The 11,129-nt window shown below is 39.0% G+C and overlaps 1 protein-coding gene across 3 annotated transcripts in view; it reads left to right on the forward strand.

The window, feature by feature from the left end:
• FASTKD1 (FAST kinase domains 1) overlaps positions 1 to 10,306 on the forward strand; it is a 47,509-nt gene extending 37,203 nt beyond the window's left edge. For all 3 annotated transcript variants that reach the window (XM_043992507.1, XM_043992508.1, XM_043992509.1), the window contains 4 exons: positions 2,365 to 2,478; positions 5,478 to 5,616; positions 8,829 to 8,943; positions 9,716 to 10,306. In XM_043992507.1, the coding sequence (XP_043848442.1) occupies positions 2,365 to 2,478; positions 5,478 to 5,616; positions 8,829 to 8,943; positions 9,716 to 9,811 (464 nt within the window). In that variant the 3' untranslated portion in view covers positions 9,812 to 10,306. The remainder of the gene's footprint in view (positions 1 to 2,364; positions 2,479 to 5,477; positions 5,617 to 8,828; positions 8,944 to 9,715) is intronic.
• The last annotated feature ends 823 nt before the right edge of the window (positions 10,307 to 11,129 follow it).

The raw sequence follows: 11,129 nt of genomic DNA on the forward strand, positions 1-11,129 counted from the left end.
TTGATTGATATCCTCTCAATTTCCTGTTCTTTGCCACCACTAAAGGACCTGCTATAAAGTTTGTGGGTTTTTTTTGCGGGGCAGTTGGTGGGGTTAAGTGACTTGCCCGGGGTCACACAGCTAGTAAGTGTTAAGTGTCTGAGGCAGGATTTGAACTCAGGTCCTCCTGAATCCAGGGCTGGTGCTCTATTTACTGCGCCACCTAGCTGCCCCAATAAATATTTTTATACATATAGGTCCTTTTCCTTTTTTTTTTTTTGGTGGGGCAATGGGGGTTAAGTGACTTGCCCAAGGTCACACAGCTAGTAAGTGTCAAGTGTCTGAGGCCGGATTTGAACTCAGGTACTCCTGAATCCAGGGCCGGTGCTTTATCCACTGCACCACCTAGCCGCCCCCCTTTTTTTTTTTTTTTAATCTCTTTGAGATTCAGACCAAGTAGTGGTATTTCTGGGTCAAAGGGTATGCATAATTTTATAACCTTGAATTTCCTAAAGAGCTATTGGTATCTAGGTCTCAGATAATGAAGAGGTAATTACTTAATGTCATTGTTAATGTGGAAGTTATATAAGATGTAAGAATTCACTGGAGCCTGTTGAGAGTTAGTATTCTTTGTTTTGTTTTGTTTTTTTGTGAGGCAATTGGGGTTAAGTGACTTGCCCAGGGTCACACAGCTAGTAAGTGTTAAGTGTCTGAGGTCAGATTTGAACTCAGGTTCTCCTGAATCCAAGGCTGGTGCTCTATTCACTACACCACCTAGCTGCCCTGAGAGTTAGTATTCTTGACACCAGTGGTCCAGGGTAAGGTTTGTAGGTAAGACTGATTTACCTTTTAGTAATTAAATGGAACTCAGAAAGAATGTCTCATAAATTTCTTGCTATAGCAAATAAGGTTATAAGGAGGCTCCAGTTTATCTTATTTTTATTTATTTTATAATTTACCTTTTTATCACTAATTTAGCAAACATCAGAAAAGATAACCATGTCAATATTCAAAGAAGAACAGAAAAGATTGTATATAAAACTGTGACTTTCTGTCATATACCTGGTCATAACCATATTGCACTATTCGTCTGTGGCCCTTTTTCAACTTCTTTTTTGCCCCAGTGGTGTATTTTTAAACGTTAGCTCTTCTTAAAAAGTGTCATCACTATTTGCCATGTCTCCTCATCCCTCAAATATCAGTCTTGCCTCGTAATGAATAATTGTGTTCAATCAAAACAAATAAATATATTGGTTATATCTGAAAATGTGCAGCCCCTTCTTCACCTCCAGCCCATCACATCATCTCTGTGCTGAGATACGGGAGGCATGTTCCATCTTCAGCTGTTCCAGTTTTTTGTTTTTTTTTTAATTTTTTTTAATGAGGCAATTGGGGTTAAGTGACTTACCCAGGGTCACACAGCTAGTAAGTGTTAAGTGTCTGAGGCTGGATTTGAACTCAGGTCCTCCTGACTCCAGGGCCGGTGCTCTATCCATTGCGCCACCTAGCTGCCCCTCCAGTTTATTTTTTACTTATTTTTGGGGGGCTGGGCAATGAGGGTTAAGTGACTTGCCCAGGGTCACACAGCTAGTATGTGTCAAGTGTCTGAGGATGGATTTGAACTCAAGTCCTCCTGAATCCAGGGCCAGTGCTTTATCCACTGCACCACCTAGCTGCCCCTGCTCCAATTTTGTTTTGTTTTGTTTTGTTTCTTTTGGTGAGGCAATGAGGGTTAAGTGACTTGCTCAGGGTCACACAGCTAGTAAGTGTCAAGTGTCTGAGACCAGATTTGAACTCAGGTCCAACTGAATTCAGGGCCAGTGCTCTATCCAGTGCACCACCTAGCTGCCCCTCCAGTTTATTTTTACTTTTATATGGGTTTTTTGGTTGGTGTTTTTTTTTTTTTTTCAGGGCAATAAAGGTTAAGTGACTTGCCCAGGGCCACACAGCTAGTAAGTGTCTGAGTTTGGATTTGAACTCAGGTCCTCCTGAATCCAGGACCAGTACTTTATCCACTGCACCACCTAGCTGCTCCTCCCAGTTTATTTTTAACAAGATCTTAAAAACAGTATACAGACTGCTTTTTGGGGGGAGGGGGTAATGAGGGTTAAGTGACTTGCCCAGGGTCACACAGCTAGTAAGTGTCAAGTGTCTGAGGCCAGATTTGAACTCAGGTCCTCCTGAATCCAGGGCCAGTGCTTTATCAGACTGGTTTTTAAATTTAAACTTTCAAATAATATGAGAAAATACTGTTCTTGTATTGTTCAGGCTCATAGAAACAGTCAAAATTTTGTTTCTATTCTGTGGAGTTAATTGTTTAGGATAATTTTTTTTCTGAGGTTAATAATGCTGCGTTTGAACAAAGTTATTTTTCTTTTCTTTTAGCTAATGACAGCATCAATGCAGTGCAACACCAGGTTTACAAAATGTTGGGGGAAATCCTAGGAGGACCCAATTATGCAAAACCATCAGCTCTCACACCTTATGGCTACATAGTGGGTAAGTCACTGATAGTTAACAAGAACAAAATAATGTAAAAATGACTTCATTATTATTAGAACATGGAAAAGAAAGATGAAGAACTTTATTGATTTATTTTTTAAAACTCTAGCCATTCATGTATTCATTAGTTCTCCCTATATTGACTGAAGCATGAGTTGTCTTTAGGGGATTAAAGAAGATGATTGAGTTGTGTCCTCAATTCTGAAGAAATTGATAGTCATGTAGAGGAAATAAAATGTTCACACAAGTAACTGCATTGTTTGGGTGGATTGAAGTGAAAAGAGACTGGAAGCTGGAGTGATGTTCAGGAGTGATGTTCAGGAAGTCCAGCAGAGAGGCCTGAACAAGGGTGACAGCCAGGTAGCATTGGGAATGATAAAGAGAGGACTAATATAAGAGACATTGCAAAGATAGAAATTATAGCACTTGGAGGTGTTTACCTGTGGATTTTGAAGTATTTGGAGGTTTTGAACACAGGCGACCAAGAGAACTGACTGGCAAAAAATCAGAAGTAGTTTGAGGGTGGTGGTGGTAGTACAGATAATAAGTAGATAGAGAGCTGGCCTTGGAGTCAGGAAGATATATTGATTATATTGATCGTCACACTCTCTTGTGTCAAAGGAATTAGTTAAAACCAACCAATAGTGTCACCATATCTGACGGTGTAGGCAACGTTCTGCACTCCTCCCCAATCTTTCTGTGAAGTAGAGGGAAGTATGTTTCATTATCTGTTGAGGAAGGAGAAATTTGAAAGAGTGATGTCATTAATCCTACAAAGGGAGGAGAGGGTTAAAAAAGAGACTGTTGGGTGTCTCACTGCCGAGATCAAGGGGGAAAGGTGAAAGGGGTGGCTTGGGAGGGGGAAGCACTTGATGACTGAAGGACAGACAACTGGATTTGATGATTAGTATACAACTGACAATTTTTAAAAAGAGAAGTTCCACAAATATCTCTGATAAAGGCCTCATTTCTCAAATATATAGAGAACTGAGTCAAATTTATAAAAATACAAGTCATTCCCCAATTGTTAAATGGTCAAAGGATATGAACAGGCAGTTTTCAGACAAATCAAAACTATAATCATATGAAAAAATGCTCTAGATCACTATTGATCAGAGAAATGCAAATTAAAACAACTCTGAGGTATCACTTCACACCTATCAGAGTGGCAGATATAACAAAAATGGAAAATATTGGATGTTGGAGGGGATGTGGGAAAGCTGGGACACTAATCTACTGTTGTTGGAGTTGTGAAAAGATCCAATCATTCTGGTTTTGTTTGGTTGGTTTTTTTGTGGGGCAATGAAGATTAAGTGACTTACCCAGGGTCACACAGCTAGTAAGTGTCAAGTGTCTGAGGCCAGATTTGAACTCAGGTCCTCATGAATTCAGGGCTGGTGCTTTATCCACTGCAACACCTAGTTGCTCCCAATACAAAGATCTTTTAAACAGTAAAATTCTCCTCAAAAATTACAAAGAGCTGCTTTATGAGCCAGCTAGGTAGCTTATTAGATAGAACACTAGGCCTGGAGTCAGGAAGACCTAAGTTCAAATTTGAACTCAGAGACTTGCTAGCTATGTGACCCCAGGTTAAGTCACTTAGCCCTTGTCTGCTTTAGTTTCTTCAGCTTTAAAATAGGGGTCAGAATAGCACCTATCTCACATGGTTGTTGGATCAGATAAGATGATGTCTGTAAAGCATTTAGCACAGTGCTCAGCACACGGCAAACACTTAATAAATGCTTGTTCCCTCCCCACTCCTGCCTTCTCTTCCCTGCCAATGAGCTCCCCGTGACTAGATGCTTATTCAAGTAGAGGCTGAATGAGTATCAGGAGTTCCATAGAAGGGATTCTTACTCATTGGAAGGGAGATTGGACTAGATGACTTTTTTTTTTTTTTATTGAGGCAATTGGGGTTAAGTGACTTGCCCAGGGTCACACAGCTAGTAAGTGTAAGTGTTAAGTGTCTGAGGCCGGATTTGAACTCAGGTACTCCTGAATCCAGGGCTGGTGCTTTATCCACTGCGCCACCTAGCCGCCCCTGACTACATGACTTTTAAAGCTGATATATATCTGTCTTACAGATTTTTCTTCCTTTGTTGAAAATGTGAACAGTATAAAAATAGATTAATTTGTACTATTTCTAGCTTCGTATGTATGATATAATTAGTTTTTCAGAAGATGCAATATTTGTTTTTTTTTTGTTTTTTGTTTTTTGTTTTTTTAGTGAGGCAATTGGAGTTAAGTGACTTGCCCAGGGTCACACAGCTAGTAAGTTCCAAGTGTCTGAGGCCGGATTTGAACTCAGGTACTCCTGACTCCAGGGCCGGTGCTCCATCCCCTGTGCCACCTAGCTGCCCCTGCAATATTTGTTAATAAAGGGTAAATTGGAATTTGACCAAGTCAGTGCCTCATTTTCTCTATGAAAGGATCATTAATCCCACCCTCTGGTTTTCATATTAGGGATTAAAAGAAATACTTTGTTAATGTATTCTGAGTTAGCCCAGTGTTAGAGATTGACATATAAATCTTCAGATAACTGTGCTCTTTGGCACAGATTCTGTCAGGTAGTAAATGAGTTCTAGTTGCTTATTAGAATATTAGACTGAGAGTCAGGAAAAACTGAGTCTGGCTCCCATGACCTTCATTAATAGCTGTGTAATTAACCCTGGATACGTCATTTATCTCTTCTTGTTTGAGTTTTAGTTTCCTCATCTATCAAATGGAGATTATCGCCTCACACGCAGAATAAAATGAAATAATATTTATAAAGTAAGTGCTTTGCAAACCCCGAAGCACAATGTGAATGTGCCCTGTTAATATGGCTTTTGGTAGTGCAGTAATTGTCCCCTACTTTTATGATGGTCGGTGTTCAGAATATCAAATTAAGATGAAAGTAAAATTAAGATGACTAATATTGCTTTTTGTCTCTTTAATATCATAATGATTAAAAGATTTACATTGTCTATGCATCTGATTACCATACTGCCTTACAGATTTTGAATTTATCTTGGATAAAAAGAAAAAGCCTCTTCTTCATAGAAGTCAGGATGTGGTTTTGAATAAGTTGCCAGGTGTCCACTGGGGACCAGATTCACACGATAGTAGGTCAGAACTGCCACCAGGAGCACAAAGGTAAGTTGTGTTCAAATTTTAGATTTTGTTGGGTCAGAGTTATATTTATTATACAGTGAATTTATCAATCAACAAGGAACTCTCTGCTATATTTTTGCATAAATTAGCTTGTCAACTATAAGTAATTTAAGTAGGAAATTTTGGTGTTCTAATTCTTTTAATTTTTGTAATTTTATTTATTCATTAATTTTTTTTTTCGAGGCAGTGAGGGTTAAGTGACTTGCCCAGGGTCACACAGCTAGTAAGTGTCAAGTGCCTGAGGCCAAATTTAAACTCAGGTCCTCCTGAATCCAGGACCAGTGCTTTATGCACTGCTCTGCCTAGCTGCCCCAGTTTTTGTCATTTTAAAACAGCATTTAGGGGCATCTAGGTGGCTCAGTGGATAGAGCACCGGCCCTGGAGTCAGGAGGACCTGAGTTCAAATCCGGCCTCAGACACTTAACACTTACTAGCTGTGTGACCCTAGGCAAGTCACTCAACCCCAATTGCCTCGCCAAAAAAATCCCCCAAAACCCCAAAAAACCCCCAGCATTTATTGAATTGCTTGTTGAATTGAATTGAAAACATTTTTGTTTCTTGGAAACCTCTAATTATTCAGTGTCTTATTTTTATATAAAAAGTAAATGTTCCTTGATTTAGACATAAAAGGTGATACTATAGGTAAATTAGGAGAGGAAGGAATAGTTTACCTCTCAGATTTATGGAAAAGAGAACAGTTTATGACCAAACAAGAGAAAGAGAATATGAAATGCAAAATGGATGATTTTGATTACATCAAATTAAAAAGTTTTTGTACAAGCAGAAGCAATGCATCCAAAATTAGAAGGGAGGCAGAAAGCTGGTGTGATGTTTAAAATCTAGATGTGTGGTAGCCTTAAATCAGAAGCTTTAGCACCAGTCTGTGGGCATTAAGCATTTATTAAAGCTTACCAGGTATTCATGTGGAGTTCAGAAAGTTAAGAAAAGGCCTATCTGCCCTAGAGTTCCAGCCTGGTTTGGTTCTTCTTAAAGTCCTCTGCCACAAGCCTGCTTCAATCATGAACTCCCTCAAACTGTGGAAGCTTTTTATAGGTCATGAGTAGAGGCGGTTCTTACACACTGCTTCAAGCTGATTGGTAGGTATCATCCAAATCCATTGGTTCACTGGAGTTGAGTTCAAAGTCCTTAGCTTCTGAGAACAATACCTTCTTAAGGGCTAGCCAGGTGTGGTTACAATCTAGTTAATTTGAAGTAGGCTAATCAGCAGTCAATCACTCTCACTTAATTCAATCAGTTTAGATTAATCTCCAGGTGGGCCTTTGAGTATCTGCCAAATCCCATTATTTTATCACATTCCACCTCCCCCACCCCCCCTTCATTAAGAAACAATTGTTTCTTGTCCAACTTGTCCAACCCTGAGAAGGAGTGTCCTCAGAGGCTTTGGACTGTGTCATCAACAGGGAACCAGTCTCAGCCACATAACTTGAAGGGCCTCCCCTTTGGGGGAGGGAGAAAAAAGTAGAAAAGGGGACCCCAACAGGAAGTAGTTCACTTCCTCTCTCTTGCTCTCTGGCCTTGGAGGAGTTGTCGGAGCTGACTAGAGACTGGCTGCTTACTTCCATAGAAATTACAGACCCCTGGTGGTGAGTTAATAAAATCCAGCTCTGAATTAGCTGAGCCGAAATCACGTTTGGGTTTTGAAACAGCCTTTGCTAGAGCCAGGGAGATTATCCATTTTCCTCTTTCTCTATTCCCTTGACCTTGACTTTTTTTTTTTGGTGAGGCAGTTGGGGTTAAGTGACTTGCCCAGGGTCACACAGCTAATAAGTGTCAAGTGTCTGAGGCCAGATTTGAACTCAGGTACTCCCGAATCCAGGGCTGGTGCTCTATCCACTATGCCACCTAGCTGCCCCAGCACCTTATTATTTTCTGAATCCCAATATTACAGTGAGCCACCCAATTAACTCTCCCCTTACTAAATTTGGCCCCAACACTGGGAAATAATTCTTATAGCCAGTATTTCTGATAAAGGCCTCATTTCTAAAATATATCAGGAGCTAAATCAAATTTATAAGAAGGCAAGTCATTCCCCAATTGAGAAATGGTCAAAGGATATGAACAGGCAGTTTTCTGATGAAGAAATCAAAGCTATCTATTGCCATATGAAAAAATGCTCTAAATCACTATTGACAAGAGAAATGCAAATTAAAACAACTCTGAGGTACCACCTCACACCTATCAGATTGGCTAATATGGCATAAAAGGAAAATAATAAATGTTGGAGAAGCTGTGGAAAAATTGGAACACTAATGCATTGTTGGTGGAACTGTGACCTAATCCAACCATTCTGGAGAGCAATTTGGAACTATGCTCAAAGGGCTATCAAGCTGTGCATACCCTTTGACCCACCAATACCACTATTAGATCTTTTTCCCAAAGAGATCATAAAAAAGGGAAAAGGACCCACATGTACAAAAATATTTATAGCTGCTCTTTTTTGTGATAGCATGGAATTAGAAATTGAGGGCATGTCCATCAATTGGAGAATGGCTGAACAAATTGTGGTATATGAATGTAATGGAATACTATTGTGCTATAAGAAAAAAATAAGCAGGAGGAGTTCAGAGAAACCTGGAAGGACTTACATGAACTGATGCTGGGTGAGATTAGCAGAACCAGGAGAACACTGTACACAGCATCAACAACATTGTGTGTTGATCAACTGAGATAGACTTGACTCTTCTCAGCAATACAATGGTCCAAGATAGTTCCAAAAGACTCATGATGGAAAATGCTCTCCAAATCCAGAGAAAAGGAACTGTGGATTCTTGATGCAGATTGAACCATGCTATTTTTAATTTTTGTTTTGTTTTTCTTTTTTGAGGTTTTTCCTTTTTGCTCTGATTCTTCTTTCACAGCATGACTGATGCAGAAATGTGTTTAATGTGATTGTATATATATAACCTATATCAGATTGCTTTCTGTCTTGGGGAAGGGGGAGGGAGGGGAGGGAAGGAGAAAAATTTGAAACTAGAAATCTTATAAAAACAAGTGTTGATGGCCTTAGGCACTTGACACTTACTAGCTGTGTGACCCTGGGCAAGTCACTTAACCCTAATTGCCTCACCCCCCCCAAAAAAAAAGTGTTGAAAACTGTCTCTACATGTAACTGGAAAATAATAAAATACTTTTATTAAAAAAAAAAAAGTAAATGCTACTTTTGTTCTATATAGGGTTGCTTTGGACTTTTTGGACTCACGAGCATTTTGTAAAAACATCCCCCACTTAAAGGGAAGATCTGCTATGAAAAAAAGACACCTGGAAATTTTGGGTTATCGTGTGATTCAGGTATTGTGCAAACTCAAAATGTCTTACTATAAAAACTAAACTACTTAGGAGCACTGCATATAAATGCTGTATTTTCCCAACATCTAACACACTACCTGGTACATAGTAAATGCTAGTTGATTTATTGCTATTTTAACCTAATATGAAGTAAGCAGAATTATTTCATTAATTTGAAAATTCCAGAATTCCCTTTTATATTTTGAAGAAAGCAGAAAATTCTTATTTCCTCAGTTGTTATTTTCTTTGGAAAACATATTGACTTGATAGCAGAGGAGTCTAACTGCAGAGTTAAAAGGATCATTAAATCATAGACCTAGAGCTGGAAAGGGCCTCATGTAGTCCAGTCCTCCCTCCAACCTGCCTTGCCCTCTGCCCTTATCCTCCCTCACCCTTTTTCCCAAGTGAGGAATCTGAGGTTCAGGTGACTTGCTCAGGGTCATATAGGCAGGATTTGAAAACAGGTCTTCTGCCTCTGGAGGCAGAGCCCTTTTTCCTCAAGGGTAAGGTTGAGAGACATGTATCCAAGGAAACCTCCACTATAGGCCTTCAGGAGAAGAGGGGAAGAAAACAAGCAGAGGGAGCACAAGGAGGTGTTCATAAGAGGCATCCAGAAACAGGATCCCATGAGCTGCTGAAGAAGATCTATCTGTGGGATGTAACATGAGCCAAAATCTTGCTAGAGCTCTGCTTTGTTGTAGCTTTTATCTCTTATTGTCAAAAACAGGTTATAGGTATATGAAGCAAAAGCAATCTGAACCTTCTATCTTTACAGATTCCTTATTTGGAATGGAATTCAATGGAGTTATCAACAAAGGATGCCCGGCTGGAGTATTTGAGAGAGCACATGTTTGCAGATGTCAAATCATGATGACAATCTTTATTTATGATACATCACATCTTAGACTTAAGTTATAATAGAAAATATGAACTTGATTAAAATCAATACTGTGAAATATTTAAGACATTAAAAAAGAGAATATTGTTACTGTGTAACAGCCCTGGAGTTCTTCAAATGGAGATTTCTAAAAATTGCATGCTTTCCCCCATGAAGCACTGTGACTTCTTTTGGTATGAAAGCCATGTATTTTTTTGACTTAACAATGGATTGCTAATTATACCTGAATATATTTTTTAAGAGCCATGTATTCAGGCAGTTTATTGGCACCTGAGGCCTTGCTACATCTTGATATTAGAAAGAGATTTATAACCTACTAGTTTTCTGTTTGCTTCAAGTCAGGGATCCGGATTGTATAGGCTTTATCTTGTAGCAATTTAAAATGAACAGTAGGAAAGATAGTCTCTTTAATCTTGCCCAAATATATGTAATACTAAACTCTGTGATGTTCAAGTGGCCAAATATTATTGAATGTCACAGTAATTTAAAACATTTTATGAACAGTTGTCATAATTGCATAGATTTTACACCTTTCTTGGTGACCATTTTAGTCAGAATTTTCATTTTGATTTTTTTTTTCAGGGCAATGGGGGTTAAGTGACTTGCTCAGGGTCACACAGCTAGTAAGTGTCAAGTTTCTGAGGCTGGATTTGAACTCAGGTACTCCTGAATCCGAGGCCAGTGCTTTATCCACTGTGCCACCTAGCCACCCCCCATTTTGATTTCTTTTTAATTTTGTTTTTGTTTTTATTTTTTATTTTTTTAGTGAGGCAATTGGGGTTAAGTGACTTGCCCAGGGTCACACAGCTAGTACGTGTTAAGTGTCTGAGGCCAGATTTGAACTCAGGTACTCCAGACTCCAGGGCCGGTGCTCTATCCACTGCGCCACCTAGCTTCCCCTTCCCATTTTGATTTCTAAAGCAAAGATTTGCTAAAGTGTAACCTTTAAAACAGTTAATGATTATATGAAACTCAGAAAAGAACAAAGTTAAGAGTCACCAGGCCAAGGCCAAAATGTCACTCTGCCATTTTAATACTATTTAAAATCATTTTTGCTCTAATTTTGAGGCAGCCAGTACAAAAAGTCTTTTAAAATTACATATGTGCTTTTATCTGATAGTAACAGTGAATGCTAGTTAAATTAACCCATCACGTTTGTTCCTAAACTGATATTACATTGTTTTTCTCAGTGTGACCATTGTCAAATGCTAGATACTGATCTAAGATAGCAAATCAGGTCAGTATTTCTGTGGCCTGTAAAGAAAAAGCATCAGCATTTTATTTTAATGGG

This window comes from Dromiciops gliroides, chromosome 3 (assembly GCF_019393635.1).
Source record: "Dromiciops gliroides isolate mDroGli1 chromosome 3, mDroGli1.pri, whole genome shotgun sequence".
Lineage (NCBI taxonomy): Eukaryota > Metazoa > Chordata > Mammalia > Microbiotheria > Microbiotheriidae > Dromiciops > Dromiciops gliroides.